The sequence below is a fragment of the Lagenorhynchus albirostris genome, chromosome 2, assembly GCF_949774975.1.
Source record: "Lagenorhynchus albirostris chromosome 2, mLagAlb1.1, whole genome shotgun sequence".
Lineage (NCBI taxonomy): Eukaryota > Metazoa > Chordata > Mammalia > Artiodactyla > Delphinidae > Lagenorhynchus > Lagenorhynchus albirostris.
In genome coordinates, this window is record NC_083096.1 from 159,657,892 (window position 1) to 159,684,708 (window position 26,817).

The 26,817-nt window shown below is 44.7% G+C and overlaps 1 protein-coding gene across 1 annotated transcript in view; it reads left to right on the forward strand.

Moving 5' to 3' along the window:
- CSMD2 (CUB and Sushi multiple domains 2) overlaps positions 1-26,817 on the forward strand; it is a 669,690-nt gene that overhangs the window by 461,063 nt on the left and 181,810 nt on the right. Inside the window, exons 23-25 of the mRNA XM_060142710.1 lie at positions 6,017-6,173; positions 7,980-8,171; positions 13,116-13,242. Of these exons, the coding sequence (XP_059998693.1) occupies positions 6,017-6,173; positions 7,980-8,171; positions 13,116-13,242 (476 nt within the window). The remainder of the gene's footprint in view (positions 1-6,016; positions 6,174-7,979; positions 8,172-13,115; positions 13,243-26,817) is intronic.

Here is a 26,817-nt window from a genome sequence, read left to right on the forward strand (position 1 = left end):
GTAAACCACAGAAAAATGAAATCACTTTATTATAAGATAAATGTGAGAACTTCTCTCACATCTCATAATGAAATGAAAAAGAGAATTCTTTTATATTAATAAAATGCATAATCAATTCACAGTAAAACTTTATGTGCCAAATAACATAGCATGAATAAATTAAATAAAAATTGCTAGAAATGTAAAAAATTTTAATAAAGTCACAGTCATTGTGGAAGATTTAGTATACCTCTGTTAGTCTCTGACGTATCACCTAGGTTAAAAATAAATAAGGATTTAGGTAGCTTGAATAATATAACAGAATAAATCCAAAGAGAGTGGAAGAAATACTTTTAAAGATAAAAGCAAAAGTGACTGAAAAAAGATAAATTTAAAAAATAACAATTATCAACAAAACCAACTGGTTCTTTGAAAAATAGTAAAACAGACAAAATTTACGGGACTGATCAAGGAATAAAGAAGCCACAAATATGTAATTTTAAGAATGAAAAAGGAACATAGTCATAGATAAGGTAGAGATTATGAAAACAATAAGAAAATGTTTAGGAAAAAGCAGACAAAAAATCTGAAAGCTTAAATGAAATGGAAATTTTTATAGATAATAAGTACTAATATCAAGAAAAAATACAAATCTGAATAAACCAATAACCATTTAAAACATTGGAATTCTCCCGTATTCTCTCTCAAAGTCCCCAGACCTAGCCTATTTTACAGGTAAACTCACAAAACTTCAAGAAACAATTAATCCCTGCAATAATCAAACTGTGTCAGAAAAGAGAAAAATTAGTATCCATCTCCCCACTCACTTTATTTAAATAGGACAAGTAGAAATATTGATATCAAACTGAATAAGGGCAGCATAAAGTAGTAGGCCAGTTTCACTTATGACCATAGATCTAAAAATCCTAAATACAGGGCTTCCCTGGTGGTGCAGTGGTTGAGAGTCCGCCTGCCGATGCAGGGGACACGGGTTCGTGCCTCGGTCCGGGAAGATCCCACATGCCGCGGAGCGGCTGGGCCCGTGAGCCATGGTCGCTGAGCCTGCGTGTCCGGAGCCCATGCTCCACAATGGGAGAGGCCACAGCAGTGAGAGGCCCCCGTACCGCAACAACAACGACAACAAAAAATCCTAAATACAGTATCATGTTGAATCTAGCTGTGCATTAAAACAAAAATGACCAATAGTATGGATTCCAGGAACGTAAGGAGGTGTCAACATTACAAAAGCTCCTAATTGTCTTTATTGGGCAACCCATATGAAATTGTCATTTTTGTAGGTCAAGAGCAGTCCAATATCAGCAATTTCATCCTATAAACAGATTAGGAGAGAAAAATACATGATCCTGCCAAAGTGTCCCGAAACATCATGTGATGAAATTCAGTACTGATTCATGATTTTTAAAAATATCTCATAAAGCTATGGACAGAACTTTCTTAATCTAATAAAAATTTTCTGCCAACACGTATAGCAAACATTATACTTAATGACAAAACTTCCTAAGGATTCCCAGTAAAGTCAGGAACAACACCAGTTCTGCTACCACCAATAGTATTCAGATCCAAGCCACTGCAATTATACAAAGAAAAGAACAAAGAAACTATAACAATTAGAAGGGAATATCCAAATTGTCTCTTATTTGGAAAATATAAAACAACCAGCTGATAACCTATCAGACCAATAAGACAATTTAGCAAAGCTGCTGGTGTTTCTACAACCAATTCAAACATGTATTCAGAGGTGGGGAGAAGGTCTCATAATAGAAACAAAAACTATTAAGACACCTAGGAATAAGCCTAACGAAAATGTGTATAATCTTTACTGAGGAAATTATAAAACTTTATACTGAAGGACATAAAACTAAAATACCCCAATAAAGATGTTAAAAAAAAAAAGAAAATGAAAAAAAAAAACTAAAATAAATGCAGGGAGGTTTCATATTCAGGGCTGAGCAAAGGCTATGAATAGGCAATTCACAGAATAGGAAAGTAGAATTGATAAACATACAAAAAGATATTCCACTTCAGTGATAATCAGGGACATACAAATTCAATGGGATACCATTTCACACCCATCATATTGGAAAATTTTAGAGTGCCTGAAGATATCAAGTGTTGGTGAAGATATAAAGCAATGAAAGCTGTCATACGTTGCTAGTGAGAGATTAAATTGGTATTACTCTTTGGAGAGCAGTCTGACAACATCTAACCAAGTTGAAGATGTGCCTTCCATGTGCAACCTGCTTCTCTTCGCTGTTTTAGTTCTAGATATATGCCCTAGAGAAACTTGAGCACCTGTGTGTAAGCAGACATGCGTGTAGCATTGTTCATAGGAATGTTACATTGAAACTGTGTGTTAAAAGCTATCCATTTAGCATATTCATTTTGAAGGCAGCCATCTTGCTGAACTGTCTTATTAGATGTAGTGGTATGTGCATATCAAAAATCAAGTTGTATGGGACTTCCCTGGTGGCACAGTGGTTAAGAATCCGCCTGCCAATGCAGGGGACACGGGTTCGATCCCTGGTCCGGAAGGATCCCACATGCCGCGGAGCAACTAAGCCTGTGCGCCTCAACTACTGAGCCTGCGCTCTAGAGCCCATGAGCCACAACTACTGAGCCTGTGTGCCACAACTACTGAAGCCTGCATGCCTGGAGACTGTGCTCCGCAACAGGAGAGGCCACCGCAGTGAGAAGCCTGCACACCGCAACAAAGAGTAGGCCCTGCGTGCCACAACTACAGAAAGCCCGTGCGCAGCAATGAAGACCCAACTCAACCATAAATAAATAAATAAATAAATAAATTTGATTTGTACACCTTAAATATATGGAATTTTTATTCATCTGTTACACTTCAATAAAGCTGAAAAAAGTGGAAACCTATAATAGATAAAAAGAAAGAAAGAAGGTTAGATGTAATGGGTGTGTATAGATTCTCTTGGATTTGTCAGGGATAAATCCATCACCTGTATATAATGATAAACTGGACCATCAAAGCAATTTTCTTATGGACAAGCAATATTCTGTTAGGAAATAAATGTATACAAGGGCCCAATTCCCAGTATCAATAAAAAATATAAAAATGCCCAGGAATAAGTACAGAATTTTACTGAGAGATATAAAAGACAACTTGATTAAAATGGAGCCAGATGTCATGTATATGGATAGGAAGATTTACTATCATATAGATATGTTTTCTCTCTTATCAATCCAGGCATTTAATATTAATCAGTCAGAATTATACAAGATGTTTTGGGTCTTTTGGAGGGATTGGGGGTAGTTGTTTCTCTTACTTTGAGAAAATTCTTCTTGAATTTATCTAAGAGAATAAACATGGGAAGACAATTTTTTACATTAAAAGAAGACAAATGTGAGGGCACTCGTCCTACCAAATATTTAAATATATTACAAAGCTACAATAATTAAAACAGTTTAGATCATGCACAGGAATAGGCAAATAGATAACTGCAGTAAAATAGAAAGTTGAACAAAAAAATTTATATAACTATATATGTGATAAAGTTGGATTTATAGTTGGTGATGGGTGGAATATTTACAAACAGGGTTTTGTTAAAAATGGCTAATCAACCAGGAAGAAAATATATCTTATACCATATGCCAAAATTCCAGGTGGATTTACGAACAAAATTACTGAAAGAAAATATTGGTTTATTTATTTATCGTACATTTGTTGAGTGCGTCTTATGTGCCGGGGCACATATTCCCCATATTCTGGACAGTGATATGTGAATGATTATATTGTGGGTTGGGTTAATTTTATGATGGTAATTTCTACAGCTGTTTAAGTGCTGTTGTGGAAAAAATATTTAATGATTTGAAAAATATACACATTATATTAAGTGAAAGAGCAGGTTACCGTATAGTATCTATAGTTTGATCTTGCTTTTATAAAAAAATAAATTTAAAAACTATATAAGGAAAGATATGCATAGAATGAAGCCTAGAAAGATAGTCACCAAAATGTTATGAGTGCTGAACGATGCCTTCAGTTTCTTCGTGCTTTTCTGTGTTATAAGTTTCCTGCAATGAATATTTTATCATAATGACATATTAAGAACAAAAATATTCTTAATGAATTAAGATGAATTATGCTTTGAAATTAAGGAAAAAATCCTACTTCCATTATACTTTTATTGATTAACAACAATTTCTTAATGCCATAATATATCCAGTGAGTGTTCAAATTTCCAATTATCTCATAAATGTAATATTTTTTAAATTTACAGTTTATTTGAATCAGGATCCAAATAACTTGTACATATTGGATTAGTTGCCTCAAGTATTTTTTTTAGTCTTTAGGTTTTACCTCCATCTCTTCTTTTTTACTCCCTTGTAATTTATTTGTAACTTGTTTATTTGTAATGTATTCATTTCATATGTTCCTCTGTCCTCCATATTTCCTATAAGTTGGAAATTGGATCCAGTGGCTTGATCTGATTCAGGTTTGATGTTTTTTTGGCAAAATGACACCATAGGTATTGGTGTGTCTTCCATTAACAAGCACATGATGTCTGGTTGTCTCTCTTATTGTGATGTTAGCAAGTATTGATGATTAATGCCTTGATCAGTTAATTAGAAAATATTTTTTTTGTTGTTTTTTGCGCAACGCGGGCCTCTCACTGTTGTGGCCTCTCCCGTTGCGGAGCACAGGCTCCGGACGCGCAGACTCAGCGGCCATGGCTCACGGGCCCAGCCGCTCCGCGGCATGTGGGATCCTCCCCGACCGGGGCACGAACCCGTGTCCCCTGCATCGGCAGGCGGACTCCCAACCACTGCGCCACCAGGGAAGCCCCCCAAAATATATGTTTTAATGGATAAAACTATTTTTTAACAATCTGGATGCAGCAGTGGGCGGAACTCTTGGAACTGGTGTCATGTCTGTGTCTGCTGGCACTCTGGAATTCTCCCAGTCTATCAGCGATATAAAACAATGGCACATAGGATCTGGAAACAGACTTTTGACGCTCCCAGGGGCCTAAACAAATCTCTGATATACAGCACTGTTAGCTTGAAGGGTGGCTTCTTTTAGAAAGCTTTGCTTCATGAATAGTAGAAAGAATGGAAATATTGTTCCAATTTGCTGGCAGCTGGTACCACATCCTGTGCCACGCACAAATATTCATTGCCCACCCATAGATCCCATCTTTGATGTTTACCAAAGCAACAGGGCGTCCTTCACTCAATCACAAATTCTGTTGTTATTTGCACAGTTATCTGGAAAGGAGCAGCAACCTCGGAACCTGGGGAGCCAGTTCATTATTCTGATGATTCTTGTCTTTGCTGGTGCTCAGCAGTTCAGGGGACAGATGGGAGTCAGGGAAGCCAGATGCCTGCACGGTTCCACCCCTGGCTTGCTCCAGCCCTTGTTGGAGCCCTCATTTTAGGAGGGAAGGGGCAGAGACCGAGCTTGGGGAAGGGGAAGATACCGTGACACCTGACACGCTGGACATTTTAACTCCATCCTGCTGGATCCTAGGGGTCATGTCCAGCAGAGTGTGAGACTGAGGCCACTGCCACAGTGGGATGGGATTAGGGAGGAGGACAATTGTCTCATCTCCTGGAAGGGCAGGATGGAGTGTTTAGCAATGCAGAAAAGTCAAATGCTTGCAGCCTGCCTGTCTGCAGAAACAGATGGTTTGGGCACTCAGGCAGCCCCAACCTGGTCTCCCCAAGCTGCTGAAGAGTAAGCTGGTACCATCTGGGGGTGGGGGAACTAAGACCAGATCTCCTCTGGAAAGGTTGGAACAGCAGCCAGTTCCTAGGGGTATGATTCACACCGAGATGGGCTGGGCACAGAACTGGTACCAAGTAGGCTAGCGGGGCTGGTAACTCACCCGGTGGCAACTCCACTCTGCTGTCTTCCTTGCATCTGATGACTGACTGTCCCTCTAACAGTTGTTATCAGTGCTAAACTCTGGGAATGTGGGCTGTTGGGTGGGAAACCCTTGTTCAAGATAAGGCCATGCTGATGTGGGGTTGGGGTCTCTCCCGTGTCCAGGTCTACGATGGCAACAACAACTCCGCCCGTTTGCTGGGGGTGTTCAGCCGCTCTGAGATGCTGGGGGTGACATTGAACAGCACGTCCAGCAGTCTGTGGCTTGATTTCATTTCTGATGCTGAGAACACCAGCAAGGGCTTTGAGCTGCAGTTTTCCAGTAAGTCTTTTTCTCATCTGAGTGGACAGTGAAATCGGGCTTTCCCCGGTTCCACACATAGAGAGGCTGGGCTCTGGGACATCACCCCTCAGTTAGTGGGTTTGATTTTCTCTAACTGATGTGTGTTTAGCTGACTGTTTCCCCTAAGGCATTGTGCCCGTGATTTGAATAAGCTGCCACTTGGCGTACAGCTCCATGGTTACACCTGTGAGTAACTTAGCTGAGAGTCACAGCACACCTTTGACTCACTAATCACCATTTACTCACTAAAAACAATAAGCGCTGAGCCTTTGAATTAAAGCAACCAAAGATAGCCTTTCCTCATGGTGACATTTATAAACTAATGTTCAGCTACAGTCAGATGTAAAAAATGCAAGCACTAATGTATAATTATGCTCTTTTTTACTACTCCCTAAAGAGTCGAGGCTTGATTCTTTCCCTTTTTTCCTGATTTTAACTTTCTCCTTTACTCCTGAGATTTCAAAAACAGAAAGCACCGAGGTGTGTACACAGCCGCAGAGTACTTGGGATGACATCTCCATACTTCGGCTTCACAGCTATTTTATTCATCTATTTGAGCTTCTACTTGCCCAGTAGCTACAAAGAAATGTGCTTTTGTAGCCTATTTTAAAAGCCAGTGAATATCCATCAGCTGATAAATGGATAAGTAAAATGGGACGTGTCCCTCCATACAATGGGCTATTATTTGGCCATAGAAAAGGATCCAGTTCTGATCCATGCTGCAATGTGGGTGACCCTTGGCCACATGATGAGAAGTGAAAGAAGCCTGTCACAGTACATGTAGACACGTGTATTGCATGAACCGTTTATATGAACTGTCCAGAAGAGGCAGTTACATAGAGACAGAAGGAAATGTGTTAGTTGCCTGGGGATGAGGGAGTTGAGGGGAAATCACCTTCTCTTTGAGGTGATGAAAATGTCCTAAAGTCGATTGCAATGTTAGTTGCACAACTCTGTGGATAAACTAAAAGACACTGAATGATATACTTTAGTTGGGGGAGCGTTTAGTATGTAAGTTATGTCTCAATAAAGCTGTTAAAATAAGAAAACCGATGAGTGCACTCAAGATTCCTCTTGCCTGGGTGTGTAGGGTCTGTGCTGTTACAGCAGGCCCATCAGTGGAGGAGGATTAAACAGAGTCATATTCAAATGCCGTTTCTGTCATCTGAGATTGTGTGACTTTGGAACAATTTGTGTGACCTTCCCGAGTCAATATTCTCAGCTGTGCAATGCACAGTTACCCCTCCCGGTAAGACCTGTGAATAACAAGTGAGAGCTAACACAGGTGGCCACCGTGCCCTAGGAGCTCTGTGTAAGCTCACAGAGGTCTCCTTCTCCAGGCTTGTTCAATAGAGTGTATTTAAGCAGGACAAAATTGAGCTTTGAAACATACATTTAGAGTGACTTTTCCATAGTACACTCTCCCATCAGACTGTCTCAGTTAACAAGATGGGAAGAGCAGCTCCCGCTACCAAAATGCTATGGGGTCAAACCAACAAAAAAAATAGGAAATCCGGACTCTATACCTGAAAACTATTAAAAGCTGTCCTGGGAGAAATAAGTGAAGTCATTTACATATAGCAACAGGGAGAACGAACACTCCGTAACAGACCCTTACCTGAGCACAGCCATGTGACACCCCGAGGGGCGTCTCCATCAGGACCCAGGGGCCTGTGCTGGGGGGCTTCCTTAAGGATGCGTGCTCTTGGTGGGGGGTGGGGAGGGCGGGGTGTGGTGTGTGCCATGACACCTCTTGATCACCCTTATCTCTTCTCTCATCCCCAGGTTTCGAACTCATCAAATGTGAAGACCCAGGAACCCCCCAGTTTGGCTACAAGGTTCGCGATGGAGGCCATTTTGCAGGGAGCTCTGTGTCCTTCGGCTGTGACCCTGGGTACAGCCTGCGGGGCAGTGAGGCGCTGCTGTGTCTGAGCGGGGAGCGCAGGACCTGGGACCGGCCGCTCCCCACTTGTGTCGGTAGGAGGCCTCTTGCTCTTCAGGTGACCCCCCTCGGGTGTCCCCTAACCCCGAGTACCCAGCTCTGGTCTCATTAAGGGTCTCCCGTTGGCCCTCACACTCCAGGGCCTTGGGGCCGTCTGAACCGTCCTGTTCACCGGAGTCATGGCTGGCCCTGCCCACCCTTCCGCATGTCCTCACTCTCACACCTTATTACACCCGCACGACAACAAGGCCAGGCGGTGGCTTGCCGCTGTCATACATTTAGCAAGCGGGACCAGAGCCAGGTCATGCCCTCAGAATCGTAATCCTCTCCTGGCGGAGAGGTGGGAGGGTCAGTTTGAAGGAAGAGGTGGACTTTTTGCCTGGTTCCAGGGGTTCCTTCAACGCCAAGTCTCAGATGAGTCTCCAGCTCACTCTGGCCTCAGTTTCCCCATAGGCAAAATGGGGCTCATGCTTCCTTTTCCGGAATGTTGAAAGAGTCAGGTCATGAACTAACATCTGTCTTGTTCTTGAGAAAGAGTCAGATCATGAGCTAGCATCTATCTCACACTTAAGAAAGAATAAGATAATGAACTAGCACCTTCTTAAGCCTGTGGTGCTTCCAGCATGTCAGCACAGGCTCTCTGGAAGCTTCATCCTGTGTCACAGGACAAGAGAAGCCTGGTTCAAGGCAGAGGTGGGAAATAGGCAACACCCGTCCGTCTGTCTGTGCGGCCTTTCCACCTCTCACCCCCTGCCTCACTGTGCGTGTGACCCTCCCTGCTGACCAGGATTCCACCACGCTGCTTTGTCCTGTATCCCCAGCCCCAAACACCACACCTTTCCCTCTCTCCATCTCCTGCCCCATGGCTCCCAACCTCAGCATGGCTGTGCAGCTCTGGTTAATCTTATAAGGACAAACCATCCACCGGGAGAACGTTTAAGTGCCTACTAAGCGCCACCTGCCAGAGTCCTCGCAGGTGCATGTTTGGGTTTGTACAGAGGCGGAGAAATAAAAAAGGAAAGAAGAAAGCATTCTTCCTGCCCTTGGGGAGTCCATACCCCAGCAAGGAGAAGAGACACATAAACAGGTCATTGTAATACAAGATAAGCACGGTAAAAAGAGTAAGTGCTAAAGCGTTGAGGGAATTCGAGAAAGTTGTGCCTAGGAGGTGATATTTCAACTGAGACTTGAAAGGATGGGTACACATCACCCACAGGCGGGGAGGTAAGAGCGATGTTCTTGATGTTCTTCTACCCCAGGCGACTGCATGTTAACAGGACCTTCGACATCGCTACCCAACAGAGGGTCTAACGGTGAGGATTTCAAACCTGGCTGTGGATAGATCAGGACAGTGGCCTCTAGAATCTTCCTCCGTCTGCTCAAGTAGACCTCATCCACAGGCATGCCCCATCCCTTCCTCCCTGCTTCCCTGTTTTTGTCCCCTTGTTTCATTCATGTGCCAGGCCCTCTGCCAGGCACTGGGGATACAGGGAAAAGCAGATCCCAGGCCAGTGAGGGAGACACAGGCATGAACAGACAACAGTACGAGGCCACAGGCAAGCCGAAGCAGACGAAATGTGGAGGAGGTGATGGTTCACACTGCAAGACACTTGTCTACTTTGCAAAAAGCTCCACCGTAAGGTCCTTCTGAGTATCTAACCTGCCAGTTGGACCAAACTTAGAGAATCCACTCAAGCAGTGCTAGTGAGGGTACTTGCACTTTGAACCTCAGAGGGCTTCCCCACCGAGACTCCCTCAGGCCCCACGAAGGGGAGGGAGGCTGTGTGTTTGGGATTACGTGTGTATAGTTTTACACATGTCATGTTGTGATGGACTTGATCGTGGTCAACATCCAGCTGTTTTCTTTGTGGATGAGTGGATGCTACAGCCCCAACGAAGCAGCCAGGGCTGTAGGATGGGGATAAGGAAGAAGACCAGAAAGACGAGAGTCTTAGGGTCTTGTTGGTAAATCTGCTGCATGCCAGCCACCTGGCTCCCCCTGCCCCCCTGTCCGTCCCCAGATAAAGTGACCCCTGAGGAAGGAGCAGTCGTGTCCCCGAGGAAATGCTGCTGGTGCCCCTGCCTCCAAACACTTGCCTTTGGGAAGCAGAAGGGGCTGGTGCATCGGGAATACGGAAGGAAGCTACAGCGCAGGGGCAGGGATAATGTCCTGACCCGTTTCTAGCTGCCTCTGCTGTTTGTGGAGCCAGAAAGGCTTCCTCCCCACAACTTACAGCTCATCCTCCTATCCACACCCTGCTCCCTGCTGCCGGCCTGTGCAGCCCGACATCTCTCATTCAGGTTGGCATCTCCCACCCCAACGTCAACACGGGGGTAGTTACACAGGAAGAAAGGGCCCGGTCTCATGCGCAGGCTCACTGCAGAGGGCCCCTCGCCCGCCCTGCCTTAGTGGGCCCGGGGCAAGCCATGGGGCCCAAGAGACACTTGATGGGTCCTTTGTAGCAACAGATGAAGGTCAGTCTCCCATGTGTGACTTTGATCCCCTCATCTCCTACTTCTAAGATCTTGCTTGATCAGATCTTTCCTAAAAAGCTTTGCAACAAATCTCTTCATCTTCTCTCACGCTCCCTTGATTCAGACCCTTCATAGTAACTCGCCTGGGAAGCAGTAAGCTTCTCTCGTTCATTTGATCATCCACCCACCTGTTCATTCGATAAACCCTTGTTAAAGCATCTGTGATGTGCCAAACACCATGCTAGGCACTTGATGTACAAATATAAGTAAGACAAGGTTCCTGCTGCTGAGGAGTGAAGGAGGTAGATTTTGATAACCGGTTACACGTCTGTGATAAAAACCAGTTCATGTTATAATGGAGACACAAAAGAGGATAGTGTCAACTCGATGTGAGGAGGGGAGGGTGTCACAAAAGGTTTCATGGGGAAGATGTTGGCCGACTTGTCAGTCCAAGGAGAGGCCTGAAGAGGCCCAGTGTGCCTGGGCTTGTGGAGTTTATCACACTTGGCTGGACCAAGGGGTGCCAGGACGGGGCCAGAAAAGGCCAAAGGGAGCCTCTCCGGGGGGACTTGATGGGCTCTCCTAAGGAGCTTGGACTTCACTCTGGGAAGGAGGAAAGCAAGCAGTGATATGGCCAGTTTTGTATTTTAGAAAGGTCCTTCTGGTGGCACTGCTGCGGGGGACGCAACTCTGCCACCCTAGAGATGGTAAGGGCCTGAGCCACGACTCTAACAGTGGGGGCAGAGGGGGGGCAGGTGTGAAAAGCACCTGAGCCCTGGGGCTCAGAGGCAGATAAGACGTGGGGAGGAAGAAGGCCAGCCTGTGACCTGGAGGGCTGCTCTGACGGGGAGATGGACCTCTTCACTGGTGCCCTGCCTCTAGGTCCACCCCCTCTGCGCCCCTTCACACTGCCACAGGAGCATTCTCTCTAATGTGTAAAGGGCACCAGTGTGTAAAGTGATCGATTTACTCTCGTGCATAAACACTGCAGTTCTGTGCAGTGCCCTCCGATGAACGATGCTCGCCCAGCTTTCCAGCCCTGCCTCCCTCCAGGCCCCATCTCATACCCCATCCCCCAAGCTGCCATGCTGTTTCCCACCCCCAAGGAGGTTCGCAGTACTCTTCCCTGTCGGCCTCCCCAGCCTACGCCTCCCACCCACCCGCCCGCCTCTCCCTGCCCTGCGCTGGAGGAAACCGATCACCTCCTCCTCTGTGCTGCCACTTGCCGTGAATGTGCATCTGTCAGGGCGCAGGGCACACACTGTGGCCGCCTCTTCCTCCAGGTCTCCGGAGGAAGGACCAGAAAGACGAGAGTCTTTGTGCTCCTGGCACGTGACACAGGCCCAGTTCCCGTCAGTGACCAGGTTCACATGTCTGTGCCTTCTCAGGAGACCTCAAAGATCTGGTCACACAGTGGGCCATCAGCCCTACCCCCAGGGGCCGTTTTTGTAATAGCTTTAATGAGATAGACTTCACGTACCATACAGTTGGCCCCTTTAAAGTGTACCACTCACTGCTTTCCAGTGTAGTCACAGGGTGGTACCACCATCACCACAATCTAATGTTTGAACATCTTGTCTCCCCAGAAGGAACCCTATACCCATTAGCAATCCCTCCCACTGCCGCTCCTCGTCAGGCCTTGGCAACTACAAATGTACTTTCTGTCTCTGTAGATTTGTCTGTTCTAGATATTTTATATAAATAGAAACACACAATTTGTGGCTTTTTGCGCCTGGCTTCTCTAACACAGCATAACGTTTTCAACATTACGTTCATCCACGTTGTATCGTGTATCAGTACCTCATTCTTTTTTATGATCAGGTAATATTCCATGGTACGGGTATACCACATTTGTGAATCTGTTCAACAGCTGATGGACATTTGGGTCATTTCCCTTTTTGGGATATTATGAATAATGCTGCAATGGTCATTCGTGTACAAGTTTTCATCTGAACATACGTGTTCGTTTCTCTTGAGTATGTATCCAAGAGCAAAATTGCTGGGGTCATAGGGCAACATTTTGAGGACCTGTATAGGAAACTGTCTTCCAGAGTAGCTGCACCATTTTGCACTCCCACCAGCGATGTCTGAGGGTTCCAGTTTCTCCACATCCCCACCTACACGTTAGTCTGTCTTTTTGATTATGACCATCCTAGAGGTTATGAAGTGGGATCTCACTGTGGTTTTGATTTACGTTTCCCTAATGACTAATGATGTTACACATCTTTTCTTGTGCTTCTTGGCCATTTGTATACTTTCTTTGCAGAAATGTCTGTTCAAAGGCTTTGCCAATTTTTTAACTGAACTCTGTCTTTTCATTGTTGAGCTGTAAGGGCTTTTGTAGATCCTGAATACAAGTCTCGTCCAAGGGCCTTTCTCTATGCTGCACTCAGCCACCTGGCATGAACGAGAGGGAGCCTGGCACACAGGCCGGAGGAGCCAGTGGGTGGCCGCTGTGAGCACAGGTCACCCCCTGAAGCTCACTCTTCTGGGATTTCTTTCAGCCGAGTGTGGCGGGACGGTGAAAGGAGAGGAGTCGGGGCAGGTGCTGTCACCCGGGTATCCAGCTCCCTACGAGCACAACCTCAACTGCATCTGGACCATCGAGGCCAATGCCGGCTGCACCATCGGGTAAGTGCCAGGGCCAGCAGAGGAACCGTTGCCAGCTGTTCAGGGGAGTCATCACCAGTCCACCAGCCAGTGGCTGGCCCTGCCCACCTCACCTGGAGGCCCTGGTGAGCAACAGTGGTTGCTATGACCCCGGGCTCAGGCCGGGGCCCATGGAAAACCTGAAAAGGCCAGCCTCGGCATCACAGGGCTGCAATCCAAGTTCAGACAATTCACTGGCCTAGGCGGTACGGTGTCCGCACGGCAGCTGAGGGCATAGGCGTGAATCCCAGCCCAGCCGTTTGCCATTTGTAGGACTTTGGGTAAGTTTCTTCTCCTCTCCATCTGTGGCGTATGAGTTATAATGTTGGCTTCTCGGGATAAAGCATCTAACCGAGACACTGCAGGTAATGTACTCAGCACAGTGCTTGAAACATAGGAAATATTTATTCATGGTTCGGTGGTTGTTTCTCTGATGGTAGTAAAGGTCAGTTTAGAACTGTATGACCCCAGATTGCTTCCCTTTCTCAGTCTGAGTTTCTACGTCTGTAAAATGAGAACAAAAATGCTTGTGATTTAGAGTTGTGGAAGCAATAGTCAGAAAAGCCCAGCATACTGTCAGGTACTGTGTACATATTCCCTCAAAATGTAACTTCTTTTCCACGTACGTGCTTGACTAACAGGAAGTACTTTTTGGAGTTCCAAAGAGTCAGAGAAGAAAAGAGCTTTACCATTTATTGATCACAGGGCCTGGCACATGTAATGTCTTATTAACTCTTCACAGTAGCCCTGGTAATATGAATAGTAAGCCCTAAAAATAAATAGACATTCTTATTACTCCCATTTTATAGATGAGAGAACTGAGATTCCAGGAGAATTCATAGTGTGTCTAAGCTCACACAGTGAAGCAGAAAGCCTGGGGCGTGGATCCAGGTCTTTCTGAATCTTCGCACCAGATGCTGCTGCTGGCAAACTGGGTTCAGAGGAGCTGTGAGGAAAAGAGGAGGTTGGCGTGGCAGGATGGATGAGGTATGGAAAGAGAATTGAACCAGGCAGTTGGAGCGGGAATGGTCTGGCTGGCGTGGGGAATGCATGTGGAAAGGAATGGGAGACAGACTGGGTTAGGAAGCAGCCTGCTGACGGAGGATGCTAAATGCCAGTAAGCAAGAGGGCGCCGTGGAAGGTTCCTAAGCAGGGTTATTTACAGTGGAGGGAGCTCATGGGAAGAAAACCAGTCAAAAGTCTGTCGCAATAATCCAGGGATGAACTGTTGAGACTTTGGAAGAGTGGGGAGTCAAGACAAGAGGCAGAAGTGTGGCTAGGAGAGGTTCCCTGCCCTGGCGAGGTCTCCGTGAAGGGGAACTGGCTGAACGGGTGTGTTGCTGCCAGAGATACAGCTGTTTGCACATTCGCTGATGTACACATGGTCTTAGACCCAGTCCAGTTAAAGAAATGTATGAAGTGTTTGCCACGTGCAAGTTTTTGAGCTCGGCCCTGTGCAAAATGAGGTCAGCAGAGCTCTTGGGGGTTTTGTGATAAATACAAAAATTCATCCCACGCTGCTTCTGGAATCACTTTCTGGAAGCGTGCCTGGTCAACTCACACTCTAACTAGAACCCTTGCGTGGCACCCATGCTCACAGGAGCTGAACATCTTATCCTGGTTTTCAAGGCTGTCAGGACTTCAACCCACCTCCCAACCTTATTTCCCACCACTTCTCTTCAATGACAAAGCTGAATTGCTAGTGGCCCCTGTACATGTACTCACGGCCGTGCTCAGTGCCTTGGTTTCCACTCTACCCTCCCCGGAATGCCCCCCTCCCTCCAAAGACTTAAGTCTACAACTCTCGCTCCCTCAAAGTCAAGTGCACATGTCAGCTCACCCAGGAAGTCTCCCCCAGTCCACTCGCAGGAGACTCCTAGGAGTCCTTTCTCCGCTTCTGCGTTCCCATTGCCCATGGCCTGTATTTCCCTTAAGACACTGACCACTCCTCTCCTCCATTTATGCTCCTGCTTTAGCTCCCCAGCCAGAGCCACGCTCTCTGGCCGATTCATCTTCACAAGTCTCCTGGCTCTCCGCACAGTGGCAGAGGCCTAACAAGTGTCAAGTGTTGAATGAATGAATGAATGAAGCAAGCAGGACCCAGGTATAAAGGTAGATTTATGACTAGAAGGTCCCTCAGTAAATAGTAAATGAACAATGAATTCATCACAGGTGTCTCCATATACAAATCAGGAGGTTTTCCCATGTTCCCACCTTGCACGTTACTCATTCATTCATTCGTTCCTCCATGTAATAGCTGTCTGCTGAATACATGGCAGTGCCTGTGGGAGACACTGGCGTTGCCCAGATGAATAAGACCACGGCCGCTGTTGGCAAAGAGGAGATGTGCGTGTACACAGAGCGAGGTGGTGGAAGGAGGGGGCAGGGGACTGAACAGTTGGACAGGAGACCAGAGAGGCTATCCTGGAAATGAAAACACTAGACTAAGTCGTGTAGGATGGAGAGGAGTTGCCAGGTAGCCAAGGAAGAAGGTTGGCAGGACAGAAGGGCCTACTAGGCAGAAGAGGTGATGCAGGGTGTGCGGGCTCAAGGAGCTGGTCGCCGTGGCTGGAGCATCACCTGAGATCTGGTGGAGGGATGGGCCATGGTGAGGGATGAAACCGGTGGAGCGGGCTGCATGCGGCCAGAGCACAGAGGACCGTGGCGGCCGTGATGCTGAGTTTGGCCCTGTCGTGGCAGCCTTGTGGAGAAGGGGACAGATGGGGTCTGGGACCCCAGTGAGGAGGAGGCCGTCTCCAGAGTGTCGTCGGGATGAGGAGACCTGAACCCTGCCAGTGGCGATGGGATGGAGAAGAAGGATGGAGAAGAAGGGATGAGTTCAGGAGACATTTAAGGAGTCACACCAGCCGGTCTCACTCGCCTCAAGAAATGTGGAAACAGATTTCTTCTGTTTCCCTATTTTTCGTTGTGCAACATACAATATGTACAATAGAAAAGTCGAGCAGTATGCCGAGCACCTGCTTCCCTCCCACCTAGACTCAACTACTGTGAATATTTGCCCTCTTTCTTTTTTTTCTCTCTGTCCCTTTTTTTTTTTTTTTCTTTTTTGGCTGAATCCCACAAAGGTAACTGTAGACATCCTGATACTTCTTGCCTAAGTACTTGGGCGTGCATCTCCTCCATGACATAGTAACCTTAGCACACCCATGACATGCGCCATCAGTCCCCGGGAATTCAGGTTTAGGAGAAGGGTAGGAGGAGAGCCGAGAGATCTCAGCGCGGCTGACAGGGAGAGCACAAGAATTCAGTGATGGCATTTCTGGGCAGACGTGAGGACTGTTATCACTTACAGGAATGATGGGTGTGGGGTGGGCTGGAGGGGAGAGCAGAGCATCCCTTCCTAGCCCTCAGGAAGAGAGGATCGAGACAAATAGAGGAAATATTCTCTCCAGAGATAGAAAGAACTATAGAGGGGGCCTGCTGGCTGTGTGTGTGAGGACCCTGAGGTGGGGAATGGCGGGGAGAGGATGCAAGTGACCTCAGCCCTCCATTGGGAAGGTTTCTTGGAGTCACACAACCTCCAAGGAGCTGATGCACATGAGCAGAGGCTGCACGGAGAGTGGCCAAAAGATGGGGATGGAGTGATGGGACACTTTCGCCTTCCTCCTGCGATCCCTCCACCCCAGGCTGCCGTGCCAGCTAGCGTCTGCAGGGTCCTCGTGCACATCTGTACTCTAGCGTGTTCTCTCCCTCTCTCCTCTCTCTCCCTCACCGCCCCCCCATATCCCGCCACCCCTCCCTGGAATCACCGGCCACAAAGTTAAGGGAATTTGTAATCAGATAGAATTCAGACAAACACAAAAAAGCCCCTTTTGTGTTTCTGCCCTTATTCAGAGTAAGACTTAGTTATTATTTTTTAAGTGAGAATTTCTTTATGGAATTTTTCTTTATAAAAAGGAGATACTCATTTTTAAAAATTCAAAGTGCAAACCATAAAGAAGTTTATAAAGTAGAAATCAAAAGTCCCCATCGTCTTACTCTGTTCTCCTCTGCACACCCTACATAAGATAGCCACTGATATCCATTTGTTCAGCTTCCTCTTTTAGGTATTTTGTATGCCAGCGTCTACAGAAAGCAAATGCAATAAGCATGCTTGCTAAAACGAGATCACGTCTTTGAGTGGCTCGGTAACTTGCTTTGTGTTTTACCCTTTACTCATATATCATCATCTTATCCTCTCAGTCTATATAGATCAGCCTCATCCTGGTTAATGGTTACAGGGAATTCTGTTGTCTGTACAACCATAATTTATTTAACTACTTCCCTATAGATAAAGTGAATATTTTCAGTTTTTCGCCCCAGTAGACATCCTTACACATGAATCTTTAAACAGTTGTCCAATGAGTTCCTTAGGATATGTTCTTAGAAGGCAAATTTTGATACATGACCTCAAATTTCCCTCTAGCTATTGCAGCAATTTACACATCTACCAAAAGCCTGCTTCCCTACCCAGCATCACTTTATGTTGTCAATCCTGGCAGTGCTAACCCGTTTGATGGGCAAGATGGTATTTAATTGCCTTTGCTGCTTCAAGCTCTTTGTATATTTTTCTATGGGGGAGTTTATTTTTTCTCATATAGACTGTTCAGCTGGGTTTATTTCTAGTCTATAATTTGAGGTTAGATTTCTTTTCAACCTGAGTATTTAAGAATGTCTTAAAGTTACTAAGGTATATATTTTGTATGATTTTTAAATCAGTTCCACTTTTACTGCACTGTGCCCTTGTTACTTTTTGAATTTTTTCTTACTTATGTTCTATGTATATTTGAAGAAAGGGAAAAGAGTTCAGGGATTTATACATTTCTTTTACATCCAATGTATTATGCTTTCTTTCAAACAAAATATATTATGCTTTTTATTGCTTTTTTTTATTTTTAACTCTTCCTATTTTTAGTTGATTTGATTTAATTTGCTCTGTTTCTCCTCTGGTGGTTTGAAAGATCCGTATCCCATTTGCATTCTGCCAATGGTCTTGTGTTTTCATTAATTCTGTTTGCAACAATATTTATTCTGTGATTCCTCCCTCTTTATTTTGGAAATCTTGTTTTGGTTTTCGTTTTTATTTCAAGAAAACTGCACTTTTTGTTTTCAGATTTCTCTTGACAGCTTACTTTTGTTTTTATCAATGCATTACCATCTTGCATCTCTCTGAGGACAGTATTTATGTTTTGTTTTACAACAGCTCCTGTTCCCCACCCCACCCCACCCCCGCATCGACTGCGTACTGCAGTTGGGCCATTTGGGCTGATCATTTGAAGAGCTGACTATCTTTGTGTCCCAGTTGTCCTCCCAGTTGTCATTCATTCAGTATCAAGTTGCAGCTGAGACCCAGACTCGGCCACCACACTACCTACCACTCTTATTCTCTCTGTAGCTTGGGAAGCTCTTCAAGCAGGCACCCTGTGCCTCAGTTCTCTTCCCTGTAACACGGTGATTAAAATGGTACCTACCGCTTGAGGCTGCCGTGAGGATGAAGTGAGCTAACATATCCGAACACTTAGAACAGTGCCTGGGACGTAATTCCCAAATGTGGAGAACCCCCTCCACGAGCTGTAGGTGGTTGTTCATTTGACCCAGATGGGCATCCTGGAGCACAGCAGGTGATAGGTCACCCCTTAGATCACAGATGGTGGGTGCCGTGCTGTTGGTGGGGGCAGGTGTCAAGCAGGTCTTTCCCTTGGGTGTGCCAGCCGGGAGGGGATGTGCGACAGCCCACAGGCCAGTCCATGAGACTGTCCCCGGGGGCGCAGACAGAAGGTTTGCAGATGCCTCCCAGTACCCTGCTCAGCCTCGATGAAGCATTGGAGGCAACGGGAGGGATCCGTGGTTGCCTCACCCCAGCAAGCTGGGCAAAGAGAGTCCCTTTCCAGGAGTGCAGTGGGTGGCTGCAGGGATTCACGTTCAGGCTGACCCCTGGGTGGGGCCCATGCAGGAAAGCGGGCCCTTCCTGGGTGTGCACAACAAGGGTGGGCTGGCTGTGAGACCCTGCCCTTGAACATGGGGGGTGGGTGGGTGGGAGGGGCGGCCTACAGCATTTGGCAAGTATTTCTCCCTGAGGGCCAAGAATGGGACAGGCTGACTGATGAACTCTGTCCAGGCCTGGCAGCTAACAGCAGGAGAACAGACCAGGGAACTGTGCCCTTCATGTCACCCCTAACTATGTTGTCAGTTCATAGAACATGGAAGTTTCAGCCCACATGGGTGGGACCTCTTCTCAGTTTCCGGTGTTGGGTCTGAGTTTTCCTTTTGATAATCAGTGGACCAGCTCAGATGACAACTGGGGAAGAGCGGGAAGCAAAGCCTTTTGCTCTTGGGCCTCCCCTCTACTTAGTGTTTATCCAGTCTCTACAGCATACCAGGTTCTAGATCAGTTATTATTGTCCCCATTTTATAGATGGGATCATTGAGGCCCAGAAAGGATGAATGTCTCACAGTTACCCAGTGATACAGATTTCAAGCCCATTCTGTCTGGCCCCAGTCTACTCTTCTGACCCTGGTTTAGTTCCATCTAGCAAACCAGGACATTGAACACCTTCTATTTGCCAGAGACTGTGTGATGCTCTGTGGTGGGAAACACAAAGGTCAGACCACGGCCAGTCCTTGTCTGCCAGGGGCTCATATTCTAGTGGGAAATAGGTAAATAAACAGGTACCCCCAAGACAGTAAGTGCAAGCCAAGTTCAGAAATGGAGAAGAGAAAGACAAGTTCTACCTGGAAGTGTAGAGGGGAAGCATGCCAATTGAGGGGAAGGAGAGTGAAGGCATGAACCTAGGGGAAAGTATAGGGTCTGTCCACAAAGGAGGAACAAGCAGTCACTTGATGTGGCTGGATGTGGGGGGACAAGGTTGCATGGGTAGAGATGGGTCTCTGCGGGACCCTGAATGCCAAGATGAGAACTCTACATGGATTCCTCAGGGTAACGAGCAGCCACTGGAATAATTTGAAGACAGTAACGACATTCAGTTCATTTAAAAACTTGGAGCACTTAGTGCCAGGCATTCTGCCAGTCACTGGGGGTATAAATATAAATAAGAAACAGTCTTTTCCCTTGAAGGTCTCAGTCTTACAGATAGAAATTTTATCCATTAGGAATGAAAATAAAAAAACTGACTAAAGCTGGCTTCAGCAGATGGGGGTTCACTTTTTCTCCTGGAAAAAGAATCTGAAGATCCCATCCAGACCTGCAGCTGCTCAGGATACCATTGCTTTTCTTCTTGTTCTGCCATCCTTAGGCTTTCATCCTCATAGTTACCTAGTCAGCTGCTGCAGTTCCAGGCATTGTGTCCGTGTTCCAGTCTCAAATAAGAGGGAAGAGGAAAGAGAGCAGAGTTTTCTTCTAGGGAGGGTTTACATATTTATTGAGGAAGAACCACCATCCTCACAGACATCTTCCTACATTCCATTAGTCTGAACTTGCCATGACTGGCTGAGGGAAAGTGAGAGATCAGTTTTGTTTTGCTTTTACAGTTTCAATAGTAGAGACAGATGAGAGGTTTGGAAATGGAGTACAGAGAAGCCTACCTATAGTGCCTACCTAGATTCTTATATAATGAAATAAATGCTATAGTAGAAGTATGTACAAAACACAATAGAAAGCATTTGCAAGGCCAGTTCATAATTTTAGGTGGCAGCTGAGGGGCAGGGTGTTACAGACAGGAAGTGCTAGTCTAGCTACACTTTACCGAACAGTAGTAGTTCACCATGCAGAGTGGAGGTAAAGACCTTCCAGGCATGTAAAAGAGAGGAAGGGGTGGGTAGCTGCTTCTGAAAGAGCTCGTTATCTGGTATGTCATGATGATATCTCCACTTCAGGAAGTTCAGTGGCAGCAATGCAGAGGATAAGTTGACTGGGAAACCAAGGAGGAATTGAGTATAACTGTTTGAGGGGTCCTGGTTACACTCAGAAGAACTGAGTACAAATTAGATTGAGGTTGAGAGCTGTATGTGGCTGGCTATAAAGAAGGGAAGGGGGAAAGGGATAAGACACAGTGCTTTGCTGGTAGGCTTTCCATGAAGAGATCTGGGGCACTTGGAGAATGGAGAACTTATTGTTCCTGGAAGCTCCGATTTCTGCTCCTAATGCCCATTTAGTTATAAAGTTCATGTTTGGCTAATAGTCCTAGTTTGTTGATTTTTAACTGTGGAGATGCTTCTTAATGATTAACACGAGGGCAACCTGGGAACTCTGTTCTTGGCTGTTGGTTAAGATGCAGTAGGATTGCTGAGAGAGGGGGCCATGGTTTTGATTAACCAGAACCCCTGCCCAGTGGAACTTGTCTTCCTGGGAGGGTGCCGCACTAGACAAAACATCTGGCTGTGCCTGAAGCCCAGATGGCCCTGCTGCAGTTTCATATCAATCAGAGGGCAGCAATTCCCCACTGAGGTCAGTGAGGCTTCCCTTTACCCAGCAAGCAGGCAGCTGGCCCAGAGGAGGCACCAGAAGTAAAGCTTCTGTTCATAGCTCTTGCCAGGAATTGTGGCTTCAGGTTTAGCAGCTTCCAGAAGGTTTATTTTCTTGCAGTGACAGCAAGTCAGACCTTAAACAGAGAAGGTCCATGTACTCATACCACAAGAACTGACCTCCTGAAGGAACTGAACAGATAAGCACAAACACAATGGGTATGGCTTTGTCAGATTTACAGTTTCAACAAACCAACAGAAAGGAGCTCAAAAGTGTTTGAAGGAGAGGATGTAGGTAACCTGGTAGGTATAAATGTAGCTTTACAAGTGGTGGTGCACTCTGGCACTTTAGCTTTTCATAGGTTAACTCTAGAAAAAGAAAAACTACTTCAAATTATCCAAGAATAATAATCCAGCCGAGCTACACTAGATAGTTGAATTGGCCAGAATACACCAATTTGACTGCCAGTTTACAATCCCAGAAATGAATTCCAACATCTCTTAGGAAGAAAATAAACAGTTCAACCAAAGAAATGCAAACCTTGTTGGTTGGCCACATTGGACCACTATAAATCTCTCCCTTTCAAAAAATAAGTAAACAAATAAGCAAAAATTAAACTAAATTAAATGAAAAACTTGTGATGCTACTTAAAACATACCATTCTTAAAAAAAAGAGAACCATTTTCCTAAAGAAATAGAAACAATTTCCTGAAAAGATTTTACCATAGTAGGCAGAGGAAATTTTAAATGGGTATATAGATAATATTCTCATTTAAATATAAGAAATAGGGATGAGAAATAGCAGAAAATGGATGGTGAAATGGAGGAAGAGAGCTCCTGAACTAGAAACACAGTGACAGAGACAAGTGAAGAATGAAAAGAAACTAAATACAGAAGGAAAATTACAATCACAGTAGTTGTCTTGTAAGAAATAAAAACATTGAAATAGCAGGCAAGCTGGAGAATCTCTCTGAGACCGAAGAGAAAAGGTGTGAAGGTGGAGAAGTAATGAAAGAAAAGTTGCCAAATGTGGAAGGCAGAGCACCAATCCAGGCGGCATAAATGAAGAAGAACAATTAACAAATGGAACAATTAACAAAAGGTACAATAAAACACATGATGGCAAACTCTTCTTATCCCTGGTGAATTGAAAGGACTCACCGAGTTCCAGGCAAAAGGAATAAGATACAACTTGATGAAAAATGAAACAGTTCCATGGAGAACAAAAAAATCCCTATAAGCATTTGACAAAACACACACAGGTAAGCACACAATCAGCCCTCAGCAAATAAAACAGCCATTTCCGATAAACAATCACAACTAATCCAACCCTCCTGAAGTTTCTCCTCTAATATCAAAGACCAAAGACTTTGGAGAATCATTGATTCAGCCAGGATAGAATATGCACAAGAGCCACAGAAAATTGCCCGCCCGGGCTTGCTGAAGAACTTGCAAAGAGAGGGCAGCAGGCCCCCAAAGTTATCAGGTCCTAAAGCCTGGAACCTGTAAACATTACCTCATTTGGTAAAAGGATCTTTGCAGATGTGGTCAAACCAAGGATTCTGAGATGAAGAGATTATTGTGGATTATCTGGATGGGCTCTAAATGCAATCATATATATCCTTATAAGAAGGAAGCAGAGGGAGATTTTATATACACAGAGGAAAAGGTGATGTGAAGACAGACACCGAGATTGGAATGATGAGGCCTCAAGCCAAGGAATGCCAACAGTCACCAGAAACTGGAAGAGGCAAAAAATAGATTCTCCCCTAGGGGCTCTGGAGGGAGTGCAGCCCTGCTGACACCTTGATTTCCACATAGCAATACTGATTTCAGACTTCCGGCCTCCAGAACTTCAAAAGAATAAAGTTCTGTTGTTTTAAGTCACCACATTTGTGGTACTTTGTCACAGCAGCCACAGGAAACTAAAATAGACATAATTTTCAGCCTACTGAGATGTTTAGGAAAAAACTATATAAAGAATTGATGACCATGAAAGACGATATTTAATTTGAGTCTGTAGTCCCTGCTTGTATTGTCAGTGTTTTGATAGTTGGCGGAAGGCAGAGGGGAAAGTAAAATCTTTTTAGCTTTTCTGTCTTACACAAAGGAGAGTGAAATGCTATATTCTTTTTCTTTTTCTTTTTTTAACATATTTATTGGAGTATAATTGCTTTACAATGGTGTGTTAGTTTCTGCTTTATAACAAAGTGAATCAGCTATACATATACATGTATCCCCATATCTCCTCCCTCTTGCATCTCCCTCCCACCCTCCCTATCCCACCCATCTAGGTCGTCACAAAACACTGAGCTGATCTCCCTGTGCTTATTATTTTTCTTAAAGTTGATAATTAGAGAAAATACCCATTTAGGAATATTTTTGAAAATGTTTAAAAATGCCTAAAGTAGAATAAAAAAACAAAAATGTATACTTTGCAAATCACTGAAGGAAATGTGAAAATTAAGACATGTTACAAAGAAAAAGGAAATAGCAAGAAAACATAATAAACAAAAAGCATAAAACAGGTTGATGGAGATAAGCTTCTATTAGTCTCCCTATATTAGGCTCCTTTCACGTGAGACCCTCACAGTCCTCCAGTGAGTCCTCAAATTTGGCCAGCTGAGAAGGGAAAGAGAAGGCATCAGAGAGTAGAACAAAACTTGTTTTAAGAGTCAGGTCTTCCTCCTCATCCCACTGACCAGAACACATTTCCCAGCTCACCTAATTATAAGGGAGGTTGTGCCTAGGTGGAAGAAGAAACAAGAGTTTGTGAACACATAACATCATCGCTGCTTCAAGAACAAACATATCAATTCTGAAATGAGTATAAATTCACTTTTGTCTGGCCGCTCCACAGTGCGAGGTAGAAGAAAATAAGAGGAGAAGAGGTGGTCCCTGGAGCAGGCCAGGGTTGCAGGAGCTCAGGATGGCTGGGGGAGGATTGAGGGATCAGCCAAGAACTAAGGTCAAGTGGGAGAGCAGAGTGCAAGACTGAAATGCTGAGCTAAGAGTCTGCAAAAGGAGTGGGCAGAATGATGTGTGAGCATCCCAGCGGGAGGCCCCGAGATGAGGGCACACAGGAAAAGGGAGCCTCTACTGTTACGTGTGGAACTTTCACTGACCAACCTGTGGGTAGGGAGGGAGCTGTAAGGAGATTTGAGCTGGTGCACACAAGTTAAATTCCATATTGCAAGCAAAAGAGTCTCAAGTACGGTAAAGAAAAAATAAATGCTGCTAAGAACAATAGAATATTAAAAAGTTGAGACAAAGGAATAGCATGAGAACATACATAAATAAAAACAGGGGTCACAATATTGCTTTTCTTTTTTTTGTTGTTTTACATCTTTATTGGAGTATAATTGCTTTACGATGGTGTGCTAGTTTCTGCTTTATAACAAAGTGAATCAGTTATACATATACATATGTTCCCATCCCTCTTGCGTCTCGCTCCCTCCCACCCTCCCTATCCTTCCCCTCTAGGTGGTCACAAAGCATGGAGCTGATCTCCCATGCTATGCGGCTGCTTCCCACTAGCTATCTATTTTACGTTTGGTAGTGTATATATGTCCATGCCACTCTCTTGCTTTGTCACAGCTTACACTTCCCCCTCCCCATATCCTCAAGTCCATGCTCTAGTAGGTCTCTGTCTTTATTGCTATCTTACCCCTAGGTTCTTCATGACATTTATTTTCTTAAATTCCATATATATGTGTTAGCATATGGTATTTCTCTTTCTCTTTCTGACTTACTTCACTCTGTATGACAAACTCTAGGTCCATCCACCTCATTACAAATAGCTCAATTTCATTTCTTTTTATGGCTGAGTAATATTCCACTGTATATATGTGCCACATCTTCTTTATCCATTCATCCGATGATGGACACTTAGGTTGTTTCCATCTCCTGGCTATTGTAAATAGAGCTGCAATGAACATTTTGGTACATGACTCTTTAAATTTTGGTTTTCTCAGGGTATATGCCCAGTAGTCAGATTGCTCGGTCATATGGTAGTTCTATTTGTAGTTTTTTCAGGAACCTCCATACTGTTCTCCATAGTGGCTGTACCAATTCACATTCCCACCAGCAGTGCAAGAGTGTTTCCTTTTCTCCACACCCTCTCCGGCATTTATTGTTTCTAGATTTTTTGATGATGGCCATTCTGACTGGTGTGAGATGATATCTCATTGTAGTTTTGATTTGCATTTCTCTAATGATTAATGATGTTGAGCATTCTTTCATGTGTTTCTTGTCAGTCTGTATATCTTCTTCGGAGAAATGTCTATTTAGATGTTCTGCCCATTTTTGGATTGGGTTGTTTGTTTTTTTGTTATTGAGCTGCATGACCTGCTTGTAAATTTTGGAGATTAATCCTTTGTCAGTTGCTTCATTTGCAAATATTTTCTCCCATTCTGAGAGTTGTCTTTTGGTCTTGTTTATGGTTTCCTTTGCTGTGCAAAAGCTTTGAAGTTTCATTAGGTCCCATTTGTTTATTTTTGTTTTTATTTCCATTTCTCTGGGAGGTGGGTCAAAAAGGATCTTGCTGGGATTTATGTCATAGTGTTCTGCCTATGTTTTGCTCTAAGAGTTTGATAGTTTCTGGCCTTACATTTAGATCTTTAATCCATTTTGAGCTTATTTTTGTGTACGGTGTTAGGGAGTGAACTAATCTCATACTTTAACATGTACCTGTCCAGTTATCCTAGCACCACTAATTGAAGAGGCTGTCCTTTCTCCACTGTACATTCCTACCTACTTTATCAAAGACAAGGTGATCATATGTGCGTGGGTTTATCTCTGGGCTTTCTATCCTGTTCCATTGATCTATATTTCTGTTTTTGTGCCAGTACCATACTCTCTTGATTACTGTAGCTTTGTAGTATAGTCTGAAGTCTGAGAGCTTGATTCCTCCAGCTCCATCTTTCGTTCTCAAGATTGCTTTGGCTATTCCGGGTCTTTGTGTTTCCCTACAAATTGTGAAATTTTTTGTTCTAGTTCTGTGAAAAATGCCAGTGGTAGTTTGATAGGGATTGCATTGAATCTATAGATTGCTTTGGGTAGTAGAGTCATTTTCACAATGTTGATTCTTCCAATCCAAGAACATGGTATATCTCTCCATCTATTTGTATCATCTT